This window comes from Coffea eugenioides, chromosome 10 (genome assembly GCF_003713205.1).
Source record: "Coffea eugenioides isolate CCC68of chromosome 10, Ceug_1.0, whole genome shotgun sequence".
Classification (NCBI taxonomy): domain Eukaryota; kingdom Viridiplantae; phylum Streptophyta; class Magnoliopsida; order Gentianales; family Rubiaceae; genus Coffea; species Coffea eugenioides.
This window is the reverse complement of record NC_040044.1, coordinates 3,777,093-3,796,913: the sequence shown is the minus strand read 5'-3', so window position 1 is coordinate 3,796,913 and position 19,821 is coordinate 3,777,093. Positions and strand designations below refer to the sequence as shown.

Genomic DNA, 19,821 nt, shown 5'->3' with positions numbered 1-19,821 from the left:
CATCTACCTTAGGATTGGATCTAAACTCCTCACAATACTTTCTACCAACCCAACCAGAATTTACAAGTGGATTTTGATATGTAAAGCCACATTTGTGAGTGTCCTCAAATGTCCTAATTTGCACACTTCCTTCTCTATCAAATTTTCTAGCATAAATATGCCAATTGCAGCCTTCGCTTCTACATATTGCCCTCAATCTAACCAAATCCTGCTTCACAAATTTACAAGGCCTCCCCTGTCTTACACTGTAGTTTGTAATAGCTAACTTGCACTCTTTGATGGTACTAAAAAACATCTTTAATTTCAATTTTGGATTATCCATGTCCTTGGGATTGAACACAACACACCTATTACTACCATTTTCATCATCAGACCCATGCAAACTCTCAAAATCTGATTCAGAGTCAGGGGCTACATCATTATCCTCAGACTGAACCAAATTAGCTTCAACCTGTCCTTGTTTTGCCAAATTAGTTTTCAATTCCTTATAGTGTGAGACACCAAACCATTCAGCATTTGTATCTATGTTATCGTTGAAATCAGCATCATCTTCTTCACTTTGATTATAATCAGAATCTACTGCTGAGAAAAAAGACTCATTGGCTGAATCAGAATCACTGTTATCATTTCCTCTCTCTTCATGATCATGTTTACCATCTTTACCACTAGCAGGACCTTCTTCATTCTTATCAACCTTATAAGCATCATTGCTAAGTTGTTGAACCAAAATTTCATGAAATGAGATTTCAAGGTACAAGATAACTTCCCTAATTGAACCAGCAGTCTTTACAATATATCCATGCAATTCTCTACTATTGTCTATCCTTTTAAAGCTATTATTCTCCCAACCATAGTACACTTTGTGACCAAACACACCAGCATCCTCAGTCAATCTATCCATTTCAAAAATACTCAAGCCTATACTCTCAACATAATCCAGGACACATACATCTCCACCCTTATAATGCGGTTGAGGAGTGTAAAATATCAACCCTCCACAATGACATTTTAGTGTAATCAGTGAGCTACCTTTTTCTGATAGTTAAAAAAAAGAATATATCAAATACTGAATAAGCAACCAAACCATTACTTTTATATTTTAACAATATTGGATAAACTTATTATTATAAGCTTAACAATAATTTGAGGACAGCAAAGTGCAATAATTTGGGGACCACAGATTTATAATTCAAACACATATGTTCTAACCATTACAAAAATTAATCTTTTCAAACAATGTCGACTAAACAATAATAAGATTTACACCTGTAAAATAGACATCAAGGACCCTATGTATCATATTAAAAAAAAAAGTTCAAACTTTGTAGTTGGACCTAGCATTAACAATAATATATCACAATGAACCAGCTATGTAGCTACTGGGCAAAGGATAACCGTACTCGAGTATCACTTCATTTGGAATAAACAATGGATCCATGAGATTTGTTTTTACTTTCGGCAGCCTAATTCAAACAATGCTGCTAGTATTTTCAGCTAAAAAAAAACAATAATAATATATCACAAACACCCATGTGAAGGACCACATCTACATGGCTTGCCACTAAAAGGTCAACATTTTCATTATTAATACTTTAATCAACAAATTATTAAACCCTGGACAACTTACCATAATTTGGTGGGGCACAATCGTTCAACTCCTTCTTTCGCACCGACATATTTTTTCGCTCTGCTACTTAGTGGATGCCAGCAGGTCAGCTTCTTCTTCTTCGATCTTCAATAATTTTTTGGAATGCGCTTTTGAAAGTGTAAAAATTGAAAGGCAAAGGAAAGGGGAAAAGGGTTTTTACACAAATATAAGCGAGCTTGTAGAGAGAGAGAGTTCAGATTTGGAAAGGACAAGGTAAAGTGGAGACAACGTCCTTTTCCACCTGGGTTCTTTCGGACAGGAGCTTTAACGGTACGTGAATCTCACGTGACCGGTTTCGTTAAATGGTGGATAAATTGCCGTTTGAGGATAACATTTGGTCTAAAATTCTTAATTCAGACACCAGATGTGTCATGCCCGAAAGATGAGGGACGAAATGTGTCTTGTGTCCAAAGTTTGGGGACGAAAACCGGTATTTTTCCATTATCTTTTCAATATCAAGTCTTGTGGCTCAAACTCAAAGAACCACCGGAATGTTATTTGAGCCATGTTCCTGAAGGCATTGCAAAGGCCAGATATCCAATATGCGTTCCCTGCGAATTCATTGGTGGTGGTCACCTTGCATTCATGGGGAACAACAATAAACCAGCTCACTATAGTAGAGAAAAAGACCTTTATATTAGCTTCATCTATTGCAGTGAATGATTTCTAAATCACATGTACCATCACTGGTTTGTATAGGCATAATCGCGTAAGTATATGAACTAGACGTATAACTGAATCATTTAAGATCCGAACATCCTTTGATTTTTCCTTTTTCACCACCTATTCTCTCTAATGTTCTCTTTCAATATAACAAATTCTATCCAACAACTATCATACATATACATATTGGATACAATAGAAGTACACTGCCTGGGCAACCTCACGCAACGCGTGAGGCCCAATCAACTAGTTCTTCTAACCAATGTGATTATTTTGGTCCAGAACCGACAGCAGCTCCAGATGAAAACAAGCGTCCTGTTTTCGCTGCTAAAGACATCGAGCTCTTTTATCTTGAAAATGGTAATCTCGGTGCATCTTTTTTTCCCTCTGTATCGTTGTAGGGGGGACGCGAATGTTGATAACTTCTATAAACGGCTTCCAAACTTTCAATTGCAACGCCAGCAGGAAATTACGAGAAAAATGCAATCTTGGTACTTAAATTTTGTTATCTGAGCGCTTTTAGTCTCCGAACTTTGGACAAAAATAAATCTGGTATCCAATCTTTTAAGTTTTGAGCACATTTAGTACCTTTAACGAAATTTTCACAAATTACTATCGGAAAAAGTCACATGATAGTCACATATCCGGTAACTATTGTGTAAAAAGAAATGTAGTCCTTGAACTCAGTACTTAGTGTCAGAAGGAAATTTTACATTTTTTAGCATTTTTAACATAATAGTTGACAGACATGTGACTATGACATGACTCATTTCGATAGAAATTTGGAAAAAATCATCAAGGGTATTAAATGTGCTCAAAAGTTGAAAGATTGGATATCAAATTTGCTTTTTTCTGAAGTTTGTGGACCAAAAATAGCTTCTATGTCAAATTTTAGATACCAAAACTGTATTTTTATAAAATCTTAAGACCTCACAGTTCACACAATGAATAGTGGAGTAACTAATAAAGTAAACGAATTCATGTGCAAGAAAGAACTTTGGAAAACAAAAGGTACAATGAGCTGATTATTCAAATTTCAAAGTCCTGATTATTGAAAATAAATTACAGCAACACTGGAAGGAAATTACAATCTCTTCCCCGGAATTGGTACGGACACTTATTGGGGATTTACTTATTTTCCACATACACATACGTAGTCAACGTATAATATGTATATTTTTACGACAAGTGCTTCAATTATAAATTATCACACTTAACAGCGTTGAGGCTTCAGAAGATCATTTCTTGGACTTGTTCGAAAGACGAAGGCGCCTCTCGTCAGAGAGTGATGCTGCCAACCTACATATTCAAACCAAAAGATCAAAGCGCAGTCGAAGAGTGGATAACTTGAATTAATTCAATGTAAGCAAAAGAACAAAGGGCTTGAGGACGATGGTTTGCACCTTTTGAGAGCCTCCTCGTTTGTGCCCTTGTTCACGGACTCACTAGCACCACTCTGCAAATTAGTCCTAGAAAGCGGTTTCTTCAACAAATTCTCCCCAACTTTGACAAGATTCTCTAAATTTTCCTTTGTGGCAAGATCCACAGAACCCAGGTCTCCAGATAACGTGTCATCCTGAAATATGCATGTTTGTACAAGTGTACGCTTATATACTATTTGGAGGACAGAAAAACTATATATAAATCAGGGCCTTCAAGGTTCGTACTAATATAGCTCATATTGCTTTCTTTTTTACTTCCAATTTTTTTTTCTTAATTATTTTTTCAAGTGTAAGCAAAAAAAAGATAAAAGAGTACAGCGCAAAGACTTTTACCTGAATTCGCAGATAATTTTCTTCACACTGCATAGTTTGAAAAATAGTGGAAAGATGAAGATCAGCGATATCGCCACTTGCTTGAGTGTATATATCTATTATAGGAGTTGTATTAGCATTTGTCAGCCAAGACAAGAGTCCCCACTTGGCAACATCCTCAGCATCGAACCCTCCCGCTTTTGTAGTACCCGTTCCCAAGGACAGAACAATGAAACGACTATAATCCGATGAACCGACAGAGGCGAAGTCGGGATTTCCTCGACTAATCTCCCTAGTCACTTGGCCCATAGCAACTAAGGTCTGAAGAAAATACAGTCGACAGATATAAAATTCCAGTAATCATGAGGAAAGTAATAATTTTGTAATAAAATAATTAGTGCATGGTTCTCAAATTAACATGGGATAGATGAGATTTAATATCTTACCGGATTGTTGGCCGCCATGCCACCATCGATCATGTGAAATTCTCTTGTGCTGCCATCAGGTTCCTTAGTTTCGAATTTGTGGGCCGGAAGATAAGTAGGAGCAGCCGAAGTTGATATGCATATATCGCTGAGCAAGGCGTCCAAACTTGAAAAGCGCTTCATCTGAGCCATTAAAAACACGAACCAGATTAATTTCTGTTGGATGAGATAAAAGTAAACAATAGTCTAACTAAAATAACCAAGGTTTCTTAAATTGGTACGAACTGCATAGCTGGAGAAGATGGTGGGCTGCGATAGTTTGACGTCGAAAGCAGGGATGACAACATTAGTCAATGTTTCGTGCAATCTGGTCTGGCCAAGCTTTGCCCGGACCATGCTATGGAGATATTTCCCGTCATAGCTGGGTCCTGTCATTGATTTCACCACGTTTTCGACTCCACTGAATAGATGACTGGTCATGGACGAAAATCGTGTCAATTGTAAGTTAAAAGTAGCATACACAATTTGAGTTTCTTGATATAGTACGCATTAAATTATTTGGAATGAAGATGGATCGAGTCTAATTAAGATATCTACTTTGATTGAGGGAAGATTTTGGGACACTCCTCAAGGTAGAAGTCCTTGATATCTTTCGCAGCATAAAGAGGTCTTTTCTTCTCATTTGGAGCTGTAAGCATGGCAGTCACAAGGCCACCAGTGCTTGTGCCGGCAATCACATCAAAGTAGTCGGCAAGTCTTACATCCGAACCATCCAATTTCTGCACCAAGGCCATTCCAAAAATGAATTATGTACAAAGAGAATTTCTACACCAAGGCCATTCAAGAAATGGATTAGTACAAAGAGAGATTCAATTTTCCTTTTGGTCCATGGAATAGTCGTGCAAATCGAGTCCATGATTGTGTAGTTACGCTACACAAAATTAAAGATTGGAGAGATTAATTATTTTCAAACCTGAAGCTCAGTCTCTAAATATCCAAGGATTACTCCGGGGATGATTCCTCTGATCCCTCCACCATCAATGCTTAGGATGGTCACACAATTTCCATAAGATTGAGGCTTCAAAGCTGATACGGTGGTTGCCATGATGGATTGTAAGTTAAATACAAAGGAATGGAGAAAAAGAACTCAGAAAATGAAGGTTTCAAATACTAAAATGAAGCAAAACAAGGAAGAAAATGAAACCCTTTTTAGACTTGTATATTGTGATTGTTGAAACTTTTGTGTGCTGCATCCATGACGAAGTGGGGGTATTTATAGTGTTTTCCTACTCCATCTTCGAAGTACTTAGCTCATTCACGTCAAAACAAAAAGTAAAAAAAAAAAGGCACGTTTTTTGTTTATGCAAATTAAACTCATCTACTTTTCATTGGAAAGATGGTGCATGTAGTAGGCTTATCCAAAGGTATAGGAAAACCCCCAAGTTTTACCTCAGGAAATCCCTAAACTAAGCTATCTCTCTATTGCGATGCATTACCTACCTATCTGTCCCCAGAACAAAGTTGCCCATTGTTGTAATACACAATTATTGTCATAGTTTCTCATCAAACGCATAAAAACTTTGGGACCCATCCCTCATAATTGTGCTAACTTATCTTGCAATTTTTTATGAAAGTAAATCAAACTTTACTAATCAGGGACATTTTAAAGTATTCATTTAAAATTTTGACCAAGTCAATTAGAATTCATTTAAAACAACAGGAAGGCTTCTGCAATTTTCCCTTTGAATAATGTTAGTTTTGAAAGAATAAACTGGAGAAGATTATGGGGTTCTTTTTAATGGCTGTGGCTATCCCATTCAATATTTCTCTTTTCTTTTATTTTCTTTTCTTTTGTCTTTCTTAACAGGAAAACTCCGTCCAACTAATTCTTAGTGGGTCGTATCGTACGTAACCTATCAATCTTTAATAGCAACTTTTACTAAGCACGACGACGTTTGTTTAGGAAAAAAGCATTACATTGATCCGTCATGGATGATGCCTAAGGTTCCAGAGAAAAACTCCACTGGCTTCTGTTAATGATGTTGTCCTCTCTAAATTAATACAGGTATATAATTTTCGAACGAAACGAAACAGTATCAAGCCTCATCATTTTCCAAGTCTTCTTATCTCACTCACAGCCTCAAACTTGTCAGCCAATACTGCCCCCCAAAAAACAAAAATCAAGATTAGTGGAAGTTCATTCATAATAGTTTTTCCATTGAGGATAACAACCCACAAAAGGTCAAAATTCTAAAGCATTACTTCAACGTGGCCGCCATTGCTTACTTTCGTGTGTCTGTCCTACCAACTATAACAATTTCCTACCACACAAGAAATAAAGAAAAACTAAAATAATTTCGAAATGCCCAATGATTTGAGGACCGTCTGCACCAGGGCTTCAAGTTTTACACGTGTAGAAAATGTGTCCTTTAAATGAAGCATGATAGAATCGTGCATGCATCAAGTAATTAGCTGGTCAGCCGTCAACGTCCACTGCTGTGCCATTATCGTTCATTGTGTATTTGGCACTGAGTCTTCGATCCAGTGGTCATTGCCAAACTTTGGTGGTGCGGGAGGCTAAGGTTCGACCCTTGTCTTTCACAAAAATTTATTCATAATTTGTGATCATTTTCAGTGATCATTTTCAATGAAATTTTTACTCACATCAAGTTCCCTCCCCTTCCCTTTTTCCTTAAATTAGGCTAGATTAGATTATAGAAATCCTATCGTTGAGACAAAAAAAAAAGAAGTATCTGGCCTAGCATCCAATGCACTTGAATAAGCAAACAGTAAAATGAAAGTTGAAGGAAACACCCAAAACAAAAACCTTTATACACATGACAAAATGTAAGAACTGCAAGGATCATGCATCTGGACTTGTAGATTATCATGCATTTTGACTTGAGATTAGCTAGGCTAGATATATTGTTGCCCCCTAGAATCTTGCCTCTGGCTGCCGCCGACCCTGCTAGAGGTTCTCGATTACACCGACAAATAAATAATGCTCGTGGAGGAATTTTACCAAGCTCGATCAACGACTGAGCAAAATCAAAAACCATCTCAGGAGAAGGATGTACTTGGAGCTATCTAATGTACAATATATTTTTATGGGTCTGATTCTTGGAATCTTTTTCCTTTAATTTTCCCTGTGTCAAATGAGGAGATTGGAGAATTCTTAACAATTTTTTCAATTTTTAGTAGTTTGAACTGGGATTTTAATCAGGATATTCCTGGAAAAAGTAAACAGTAAAATCAAGAGTTCAAACAGAAAAAAAAAAAAAAAAGACAAGAAAAGAAAAGAAAATGTAGCTGAAGAAACTAATCAGTTGATGGTTTGGTTTGACATTTTCAATTTGTTTATCATGTGATATTATAGCACCAAATAGAAAAGACTTGTAAGGTATTGGAGTGATCGAATTGTGTGCTTATCGTAGAGTTTCTTTTTAGTTCTCGTTGCAGATATTTTAACTGCTTGTGTTGACTTCTTGCTCTATCTAATAATATATTATTATTTTAGCTAGAAAAAACAAAGAATTCTGATTTGGGCTTGTATTCGTCACCATATGCATGCACGCCCAGGAAAAGAAATCCATAATTGCTCGTCTCTCCGACTAATGCATCAGCACATCGGCAACTCCAATTGTTTTTTTTTTTTTTAATAAAACGGAAGCCAATGTAATTAATAAACTAGTTGGAAACATTTCCAGTACGATTTTCTTTTGCTTGATAAAGAAAACTATATCAATGGTAGAAAATACAAAGAATATGACACAGATATTGTAGAAATATAAACCAAACTAGTGTTATTGGTTAGTTTTATTTTATTGGCCACATGTCATTTCTTTATTGGCTAGTTTCTTTGGCAAGTCAAAAGTTGGTCACATGGGATAAATCCCATATTGGTAGTACTAATAAGTTGGGCAAGTCCCTAGGATACACAGGTTGTATAAAGCCTTTGCTTTTTGGTTTTTGTACTTGTGTAGCCACAACCTCCTTTTTGAGTAATAGAAGAAAATTTCTTTCTTTTTGCTTCATATATCAAATTCTTGAGATTGTTCTTGTCCTGTCGGTTTATATGTGTTTATTTATTTGGGTCTTTCAAAGTGGTACCAAAGTTATGGTAGATTGAAATATAGCAAGCTTTAACCCCAATATTATTTGTTTTATTCAAAAACTCAAAATAAATGTGGAGTTTCAATTTTTAACAGAAATAAATGATAACCCATCTCAAGGCATGAAAATTACGTCGATATATTGAATCCGCACTTGCCCAAGATGCCAGTGAGGATGATAAGACGAAAGATAGTTTGGCTTTGTCACAGATTCATCACGCAATTGACATTTCAATTTTTGAAAAAAATACTACAACTAATACGACAAAAGAGGCTTGGGATATATTGAAGAAAACATACAAAGGGATTGGCAGGGTCCAACAAAATAATTTAATGATGTTGAAGAGAAAATTTGAACTCGTGACGATGGAAAAGTCGGAGTCTATTGAGTCATATTTTTCTTGTTTGTCAGATATTAAAAACGAGATGAAACTGAATCAGTATAACCTTCCTGACATAACATTTGTTGAGAAAATTCTCAATACCCTACCCATGAAATTTGATCATGTGGTAGCTGTAATCCAAGAAACGAAATATTTGAAGGATTTGAATATTGAAAATTTGCATGGGTTATTAATTCTGCACGAACAAAGAATTAATTAAAAATTGGAAGATATCCCGGGAAAAAATACAATAGAAAAGACGTTGCAGGTACAGTTGAATTTGAGAGACAATAATAATGTTAGAAAGCAAAGCGAATCCAGTAAAAGGAACCGAGGTGGTTACAATAACAGAAGTGATCGTGACAACAATAATAGAGGCCGAGGAAGTACATCAAATCTTGGATGTGGTAGAGGTAATAATTTCAATTTTGGAGGTGGTTGTGGTAGAGGCAGAAGTGGTAATTTTGGTAGAAAAATAATTTTAATCAGAATAATTTTCCGAATAATTTTGGACAAAGAGTTTAATGTTATAATTATGAAAAATTGGGTCATAGACAATTTAAATGTAGATTTGGAGAAAATGTAGACAGAAATTTTCAGACTAATGTTGTTGACAATCAGGTGCAAGATAATAATAAAAAATCTAAAACTTTATTGTTAGCCCATAATACTGTTGATGTGGTTGATAAAAATAAATGGTACTTGGATAAGGGTTGTAGTAACCATATGTTTGACAAGAAAGAATTATTTGTTGAGATCGATAAATCTGTTTTTGGTGAAGTTGAATTTGGGAATAACACTGTTTTACCAGTGATTGGCAAGGAAAAAATTTCTGTTAACCTGAAAAATAGGTCTATTGATTTTATTTTTGATATTTTCTATGTTCCTGAGTTATATCAAAATTTGTTGAGTATAGGCCAATTGTCTGAGAAAAATATGATATTCGTATCAGAAATGGTGTTTGTACTATTTTTTATAAAAATATTGGAATAATTGCCAGTGTACCAATGACTTCAAATCACTTATTTCCACTGAATTTGAGTAGTGTCAATTTTTCTTATTTGAGTACAATGATAGATGACAGTAATTGATTGTAGCATATATGATTTGGTCATTTGAATTTTGATAATTTAAACTTTTTGACCAATAAAAGAATGGTTGGTGGATTGCCTAGTATTAGAAATTTTGGTAGAATCTGTGATATGTGCGTTTTGGAAAAATAACATAGGAATGCTTTTCAGATTGGCAAATCATTGAGGGTCAAAAGACCATTAGAAATTATTCATTTAGATTTATGAACTGTGGAGGTTCCTTCTAATGGTGGTTACATGTATTTTATTACCTTTATTGATAATTTCAGTAGAAAAGATTGGGTGTATTTTTTAAAACAAAAATCTGATGCCTGTGATATTTTAAAATTTTTAAAACTTTTGTTGAGAGACAAAGTGGATGTCAGATTAAAATTTTGAGAACAGATAGGGGTCAAGAATATTTGGTGTGTGATGATTTTTTTTTTGAGAAAAATGGGATACAATATCAGTTGACTACCAAGTACACTCCCCAACAAAATAAAGTGGTGGAGAGAAAGAATATAACAGTTATGGATATGGTGAAATGTATATGGAAAGTAAAAAATATGCTAAAATTATTTTGAGCAGAGGCAGTTTCTTGTGCAATTTATTTGTTAAGCAGATGTCCTACCAGAAGTATTTCCGAAAAGACTCCTGAAAAAGTTTGGAATGAAAAAAGACCATTTATCAGTCATCTCAGAGTTTTTGGCAGTATTATCTATTCCCATCTTCCTGATCAATTAAGAAAGAAACTTGATGATAAAAGGGAGAAGTGTGTATTTAATGGTTATAGTGAAATCTCTCAAACTTACATGTTGTATAATCTTGTGACAAAAAAAGTGATAGTGAGTAGAGATGTGACTTTTGACGAAAGACCTGTTTGGGATTTGTCTACTGAAAATCTTGAAACAGCAAATGTGACTCTAAATTATCAGCAAGAGGAGGATAATTATGATATTCAGGTATTATCAGTTGCTCAAGATCCACAAACTGAGTTAAATGGACGTTCCCAACATCGGTGACAAATGTCAGCTCGTCTGCAGGATTATGTTATTACACTAGATGATATTCCTTCTGACGAAGATATTGTTAATTTTGCTTTGTTTGCATATTGTGACCCAGTTGTGTATGAAGAAGTAGCCAGTGATGATCGTTGGATGAAGGCAATGGAGGAAAATGTTCGTGCAATGGAGAAGAATGACACCTAAGAACTTACTTCTCTTCCAATTGGTAAAAAAGTCATTGGAGTGAAGCGGGTGTACAAGACAAAATTTTAATCCAATGGAGAAATTGATAGATACAAGGCGAGACTAGTGGTGAAAGGATACAAGCAGAAATTTGGGATTGACTATTTTGAAGTGTTTGCACTTGTTGTGAGGTTTAACACAGTCCGTATGATAATTTCTCTAACTATTCAAAATAACTGAAAAATTTATCAAATGAATGTCAATTTAGCTTTCTTGAATCGAGTTCTTAATGAAGAAATGTATGTGAAGCAGCTGGCAAGATTTGTCAGTAGAGGTCAGGAAAATAAGGTGTATAGATTGAAAAGAACCTTATATGAATTGAAACAAACTCCAAAAGCGTGGTATACAAGAATTGATTCCTATTTTTGATTCATGATTTTTAGAGGTGTCCATATGAGCACACTTTATATATTAAATCTTCTATTCGTGGTGATATTGTTACCGTGTGCTTGTACGTAGATGATCTAATTTTTACAGAGAATAATTCAGAGATGGTAGCAGAATTCAGGAAAGTTATGATTAAATAGTTTGAGATAACATATATGATACTCATGTTATATTTTTTGGGAATTGAAGTCTTTTAGTCTAACAGTAAAATTTTTATATCTTAAAAAAAATATGCAAGTAACATTTTAAAGAAGTTTAAAATGGATACAGTAAGGTCAAGTATGACACCAGTTGAAGAAATATTGAGATTGATCAAGGAAAGCATTGGTAGATATATGAATCCCACCTACTTTAAAAGTTTGATTGGAAGTTTGAGATATTTGACGTCTACAAGACCAGATATCAATTTTGCTATTGGTCTGATTAGCAGGTTCATGAAAAATCCACCTTAGTCACACTTGCAGGTAGCCAAGAGGATTTTGAGATATATTGGAGGTATTCGCAGTGATGGCATTTTTTTTATTCAAGAAATGATCCAGTTGAATTGTTTGACTGGACAGATAGTGATTGGGCAGGTGATACAGTAGAAAGAAAGAGTACTTCAGATTATGCATATTTTATTGGTTCTGATGTGTTTTCCTAGAGTTCGAAGAAGCAACAGGTGATTACATTGTCTACAGCAAAAGTGGAATATATTACTGCAGCTAACAGTGCTATTCAAGTTTTGTGGTTACGTCGCATACTTGGTGTCCTACAACACAAACAGGTTGATCCTACGAAAATTTATTGTGATTATAAGTCAGCAAATGAGTTGTCCAAGAATCCAGTACTCCATTGGCGTAACAAGCATATTGATATCGAATATCACTTTATACGTGGGTTGGTTTGAGAGAGGGAAATTGAAATCGATTATTGCAGAACTGAAGAGCAAGTGGCTGACATTTTCACCAAGACATTAAAGACGGAGATTTTTGTCAAGTTGAAGAAGATGTTGGGGATGACCAAATTTGAGGAGCTTGATTTAAGGGAGACAATGTAGAAATATAAACCAAACTAGTATTGATTGATTAGTTTTATTTTATTGGCCACGTGTTATTTCTTTATTGGCTAGTTTCGTTGGCAAGTCAAAAGTTGGTCACATGGGATAAATTCCCATATTGGTAGTACTAATAAGTTGGGCAAGTCCGTAGGGTACATAGGTTGTATAAAGCCTCTGCTTTTTGATTTTTGTACTTGTGTAGCCACAACCTCCTTTGAATAATAAAAGAAAATTTCTTTTCCTTTGTCTCATAAATCAAATTCTTGATATTGTTCCTGTGGATTTATATGTATTTATATGTTTGGGTCCTTCAGATATATCTAATTTAAAAAATTATTAAATTTAACAGAGTTGTAAAATAAGAAAAGTTACACTATGAATTATAAACCTAACCAATTACACGAATTATTCTATAAATGTGTTTGCATATTTATCCTCTCAGATCTGCTATGCTATCCAACTAGTTCAAGTTTTGAACTAATGTTGAGATTTGACGAGAAAATTCAATTATAGATTTAAAAAACTCTTATATTAACAAAATGCACCAATTTAGCTTCCAAAATCATGATGAACTTGGAAATGCTGGAGAATTCAACCTTATCAATAGTGGTGTTGCCGTAAATAATCCGGTCTAGTACTCGTGTACTTAAATTAGCGAATCTATTATCATAAGTTTCAACAATACCCTACCAATGATGGATTACAGTTTTTGCAACAGAATATGTAACATAATCAGTAGCCCTGAAAAAAAATAACAAATCGGTAATTTATTTCCAGAATGCAGACTGTTGTGGTTACAATATTTGCACTAGAACACATAACACATCAGTAGTTAATTTCATAAGTGCAGACTGTTTAGTGCATACATTACATAGTGGAAAAAATTATTTCATGGTTGGTGAGTGTAGATTAAATCTATAGAAGAAAACTCAATCAATCCGAAATATATGCAAAAAAATTTATAATTCACTTTATAAGACTACAAACCCATTATACTGGGATCGATACAAACAGCTTATAATTGAATAAAATAACCAACCAACCAACAAACAGTAGAAGGAATCAGACTCAACAACTCACATGTAGCGATACTCGAACCCTATATCTGTAAACATTAATTGATATACAAGTTTGACAAATCAATTAAAAGAATAATATGCATTGATTTCTTGGCTGCAGGCCTCAGTTGCCAGAAGCGAAGTAACTAAGCAGATCTTCCATGGAAGTCCAGAATTCTTCCCAATTAAGTCCATGGATTATTGCCGCTTTCTATGATCTCAACAGGCACAAGATCAGCAGAAGTGCAATGCAGCAAAGGCTGCTAAATGGGGAGTACTTGGATGGTCACTTTCCGGACATTACACTCCCTTGGTGGATGCATTCACCCAAGCCAGTGCAGATATGGTTGATTTACACATTTCTGAAGTCTTCCAAGCTCTTCATTCTGACGATAGCTATCTTCGCATTCAGGATGATACACTGATTGGGAGGGTATCTTCGGTTGATATAGCTACAAAGAAGAATTTGGATAACTTGGTCATTATAGGTACTTGTTAGGATCTAAACGCGGAATAAACAACTATTGAGATATCAAATGCACAACAATTTAATGAGGAACAAGCCACAAGCATGAAAGATAAATGACATACAATATTTAACATGGTTCGATTCCACCATTGAGCCTACATCCACGGAGAGAAAACATGTTCTTTATTATGAGAGAAAAATCCTATATAAGAATACAATTTGAACCCAAATCCAACCTTTGTATACCATCTCTCATCTCCCAAGAACCCTCTCTCACACCCCATGTATAAGACTACATGATGCCCTTGTGTATCTCTTGTGTGTCCTTGTGTAGTAGGCCAACTCACCTATTTATAGAGAACATTACTGCCAAAAAATCAAATAACAATTGGAAGCCAATACTATTTCCTAAACTCATATAGAGTAGAAAGTAGCATCTAACTAAATAGGGCTTTATTTGACTACTATTTCAAATAACTAAAACTAATTAGGAAATTAGTTACTTCCACACAAAACAAGAAAATCTACCTAAAAGAAATTAAGCCAATTTCCTAACAAATCTCCACCTTGGCGAAAATTTCTTTTAACAACCATTTGCTTTCAACTACCAAATAATATGGTACCAAACTACACACCCGAATCAATACAGTCCTGACACCAAATTGATTCAATCGGCAAATGAACATGTGTAGTTACCCCGAGTCCAACCTCCAGTTGACTCGTGAGAAGATGCCTCAATTCACCGTCTCCCTTTGCAGGATTTCTTCTCACCACCACTTGCAATCCGGGATCCCCTTCTGTGAGTTCTAACCCTAATCATTGAGGCAACCAAGTGGTAAAATCACCATACTTCTTTCCATCCTCAAGACTGTCTCGCCATGTGTGGTTTTCAAGATTCCACCTAAAACGAAAAACTCGTAACTGTCAGAGTCTTTTGGCGTATGAAAATTAGATCTCTTTGTTCTTTGGGACAAGTGCCACACTACCCAAAAACATAACCAAAATCTAAAATTCACCGGGATGAAGTATCAACCGTTGGAGGTGTGAGAAATTCTCCACCGATTCACGTCCAAAATCAGCATTGGACTCCACCTTTTTCTTGACCCTTGAATCACCTGCCTAGATTCACCGTCAAGTATCTTCAAGCTTTCCGACTTCCCATCCTTCACCATCAATGCTTTTGTCAAACAATTGAAATAAGGATATTACTCATTAAATTGTTCAATTAGTAACAGTTACCAATCCACTTGATCTCAATAGTTAACTAGGATCCAACCATGAATTTTACTTTATTGCTCAGTCTCGCAATCAGGCTCTGATATCACTTGTTGGGCTCTGAGAGAGCCAAACTTGGGGAGAATTTAACCATGAGCTAGAATGGGAACCACAACCATGGGTTTGACACCACATCCAACCCAAAACCTTAAGGCATTAGATCTATGGATCATTCCCACTTATATGTTTCTCATTCTACTCATCTCTTTCCGATGTGGGACATTGATTCATAGATCTAATGCCTTAAGATTTTGGGTTGGATGTGGTGTCAAACCCATGGTTGTGGTTCCCATTCTAGCTCATTGTTAAATTCTCCCCAAGTTTGGCTCTCTCAGAGCCTAACAAGTGGTATCAGAGTCTGGTTGCGAGACTGAGTAATAGAGCAAAATTCGTGGTTGGATCCTAGTTAACTATTGAGATCAAGTGGATTGGTAACTGTTACTAATTGAACAATTTAATAAGTGATATCCTTGTTTCAATGGTTTGACAAAAGCATTGATGGTGAAGGATGGGAAGTCGGAAAGCTTGAAGATACTTGACGATGAATCTAGACAGGTGATTCAAGGGTCAAGAAAAAAGTGGAGTCCAATGCTGATTTTGGGCATGAATCGGTGGAGAATTTCCCACACCTCCAACGGTTGATACTTCATCCCGGTGAATTTTAGATTTTGGTTATGTTTTTGGGCGCGGAACAAACAACTTTTGAGATATCAAGTGTACAACAATTTAATGGCAAACAAGCCACAAGCATGAAAGATAAACGACACACAATATTTAACGTGGTTCGGCTCCACCACTGAGCCTACGTCCACGAAGAGAAACCTGTTCTTTATTATGAGAGAAAAATCCTATACAAGAATATAATTTGAACCCAAACCCAACCCTTGTATACCATCTCTCATCTCCCAAGAACCCTCTCTCACACCCCATGTATAAGGCTACATGATGCCCCTTGTGTCTCCTTGTGTGTCTGCATGTGTGGTATGCCAACCCATCTATTTATAGGGTCAAATAACAATTGAAAACCAATACTATTTCCTAAACTAAATAGAATACTTCTTGGCTACTACTTCAAGTACCAAGAACCAATTAGAAAACTAGTTACTTCCACACAAGATAAGAAATCTATCTAAAAGAATTTAAGCTAATTTCCTAACAAATCTCCACCTTGACGAAAATTTTTTTTAGCAACCATTTGCCTTCAACTACCAAATAATATGGTACCAAACTACACACCCGAATCAATACAATCCTGACACCAAATTGATTCAATCGGCAAATAAACATGTGTAGTTACTCCGAATCCAACCTCCAGTTGACTCGTGAGAAAGGGCCTCAATTCACCGTCTCCCTTTGCAGGATTTCTTCTCACCATCACTTGCAATCCGGAATCCCCTTCTGTGAGCTCTAACCCTAATCATTGAGGCAACCAAGTGCTAAAATTACCATACTTCTTCCCATCCTCATGACTGTCTCGCTATGTGTGATTTTCAAGACTCCACCGTTGGAGGTATGAGAAAGTCTTCACCGATTCACGTCCAAAATCAACATTGAATTCCACCTTTTCCTTGACCCTTGAATCACCTGCCTAGATTCACCGTCAAACATCTCCATGCTTTTCGACTTCCCATCCTTCATCATCAATGCTTTTTTACCAAACCATTGAACAAGGATACCACTCATTAAATTGTTCAATTAGTAACAGCTACCAATCCACTTGATCTCAATAATTAACTAGGATCCAACTACGAACCTCGAGTAGCCCAGTCTCGCAACCAAGCTCTGATACCATTTGTTAGGATCCAAGCGCGGAACAAACAACTATTGAGATATCAAGTGCACAATAATTTAATGGCAAACAAGCCACAAGCATGAAAGATAAATGACACACAATATTTAACGTGGTTCGGCTCCACCACTGAGTCTACGTCCACGAAGAGAAACCTGTTCTTTATTATGAGAGGAAAACCCTATACAAGAATATAATTTGAACCCAAATCCAACCCTTGTATACCATCTCTCATCTTCCAAGAACCCTCTCTCACACCCTATGTATAAGGCTACATGATGCCCCTTGTGTCTCCTTGTATGTCTGCTTGTGTGGTATGCCAACTCATCTATTTATAGGGTCAAATAACAATTGGAAATCAATACTATTTCCTAAACTAAATAGAATACTTCTTGGCTACTACTTCAAGTAACAAGAACCAATTAGGAAACTAGTTACTTCCAAACTAGTTTCTTTTAGGTAGATTTCTTATTTTGTGTGGAAGTAACTAGTTTCCTAATTAGTTTTAGTTACTTGAAGTAGTAGTCAAGTAAATCCCTATTTAGTTAGATGCTACTTTCTACTCTATATGAGTTTAGGAAATAGTATTGGTTTCCAATTATTATTTAATTTTTTGGCAGTAATGTTCTCTATAAATAGGTGGGTTGGCCTACTACACAAGGATACACAAGAGATACACAAGGGCATCATGTAGTTTTATACATGTGGTGTGAGAGAGGGTTCTTGGGAGATGAGAGATGGTATACAATGGTTGAATTTGGGTTCAAGTTGTATTCTTGTATTGAATTTTTCTCTCATAATAAAGAACAGGTTTTCTCTCCGTGGATATAGGCTCAATGGTGGAGCCGAACCACGTTAAATATTGTATGTCGTTTATCTCTCATACTTGTGGCTTGTTCCTCATTAAATTGTTGTGCATTTGATATCTCAATAGTTGTTTATTCTGCGCTTAGATCCTAACAAGTGGTATCAGAGCCGATGGTTCGGCTGGACAGTGACTCCAGGGTAAAAGGCCAGTGGGAGTGGTAAGGTGTGGTTTGGATAAGAGCAGGAAAAAAAAATTATGCAGACCTGCAGTGAAGCAAGGGCATGTGGGCTCTTGAGCAAGAATCGTACACTCCAGATTGAAGTGGGCTTGATGGAGTGGATGAATGGGCTAGGGAGAGAGGTCCGATGTGGAAGAAATTCACAATTGAGGGAGAGATTGTTGGGATATCAAGTGTGAATCAATGTCCCACATCGAAAAGAGATGAGTAGAATGAGGAACATATAAGTGGGAATGATCCGTAGATCTAATGCCTTAAGATTTTGGGTTGGATGTGGTGTTAAACCCATGGTTGTGATTCCCATTCTAACTCATGGTTAAATTCTCCCCAAGTTTGGCTCTTTCAGAGTCCAACAGTATTGAACTGCTGAGAAAGCCCGTTTCAAGTGTAAATCTGCGGACGGGTACAGTTGAGATGATAGAAAGTGATGGTACAAATGGGGAAGGTTTGAAAAGGTACGGAGAAAAACTATCTCACGAATAATGTTATTGTACTTTCAGTCATATAATTGGGGCTCCAATTTTCATAAACAGTTTTTGTTTTTGCTAAAAATTAATAATTAGTCTAACAAACAATTTTTTTCTCGTGTCTGTATCTCAATTTTTCCATCCTAAAACACTCTCCCCCAGCATTCCTCCCACATTAAATAAATAAATGTATCCAAGCATCATTTATTTTGTTTAAGAATAATGTGAAGTGCAAATTTCTGTGGATGCCAACTTTCAAGTTTCAGGTTTAAGCTCTCTACTAAATTTTCTCTCGTTATCTGACTTTATTGTGGTTTAATTTAAAATTCAAGAAGATGTGTTTGTTTCTCCTGCAGTTTCACATTGCAAAAATTGTTTTCAGTCTCCAGACACACAAAGTTAGTGTAGACCTCCTGGAAAGATACAAGCAACGAAAATGCTGCCACAAAATGCAGCTATCACAACCAGTATCAGTCTGAGATGAATACTACGAGAATATATAATAATACGATTTAGCATTGCAGCAACCCTACATGAGTTGGGTTTTCAGTTGGTACTTGGTAGCATTTTCTAAATTTGATCAGTCTTTCTCTTTGGACAATAACGGAAACATAAAATAACGTACTTTAAACATTTTAATGAACCAGTTGGATCGAATCAATAATTTTAAAATACAATGTTTTAGTCGAGCATGAACTTCACATGGGACAGCAAGTTGCTTTGCAGCGAGTTGTCTTTAAAAGATTCGGGCAAGGTCTCTTCCTCCAAATAAGAGTCGAACTCTGCGAGTGTTTCTCGGATTGAATTTGGATTAGTCTCACTAAAAGTAGAGATACTGAGTACTCAAAGCAAAAGAATGATGCAAACTGCAAATGAAGGCTCATGTGAAATTCCGGGTTTTGGAAAATTATTAACAAATGATCATATTGCTTAATACAAGTATTGCCCTATTAAAAGGATTATAACCTCTTCCCTAGTAAGTGCATTCA

The 19,821-nt window shown here is 35.9% G+C and overlaps 1 protein-coding gene and 1 pseudogene across 1 annotated transcript; one reads left to right on the top strand and one right to left on the bottom strand.

The window, feature by feature from the left end:
* Window positions 1-3,323: 3,323 nt before the first annotated feature.
* LOC113748915 (patatin-like protein 2) lies at window positions 3,324-5,731 on the bottom strand. Its single transcript, XM_027292514.1, has 7 exons — window positions 5,464-5,731; window positions 5,088-5,269; window positions 4,776-4,962; window positions 4,512-4,673; window positions 4,087-4,386; window positions 3,715-3,887; window positions 3,324-3,610 (listed from the first exon to the last, which is right to left on the bottom strand). Exons 1-7 carry the CDS (start codon window positions 5,593-5,595, stop codon window positions 3,550-3,552), a joined length of 1,197 nt encoding a protein of 398 aa, XP_027148315.1. The 5' UTR covers window positions 5,596-5,731; the 3' UTR covers window positions 3,324-3,549.
* A 2,326-nt stretch (window positions 5,732-8,057) lies between these two features.
* On the top strand, window positions 8,058-19,311 carry LOC113749266 (annotated as a pseudogene).
* Window positions 19,312-19,821: the final 510 nt, after the last annotated feature.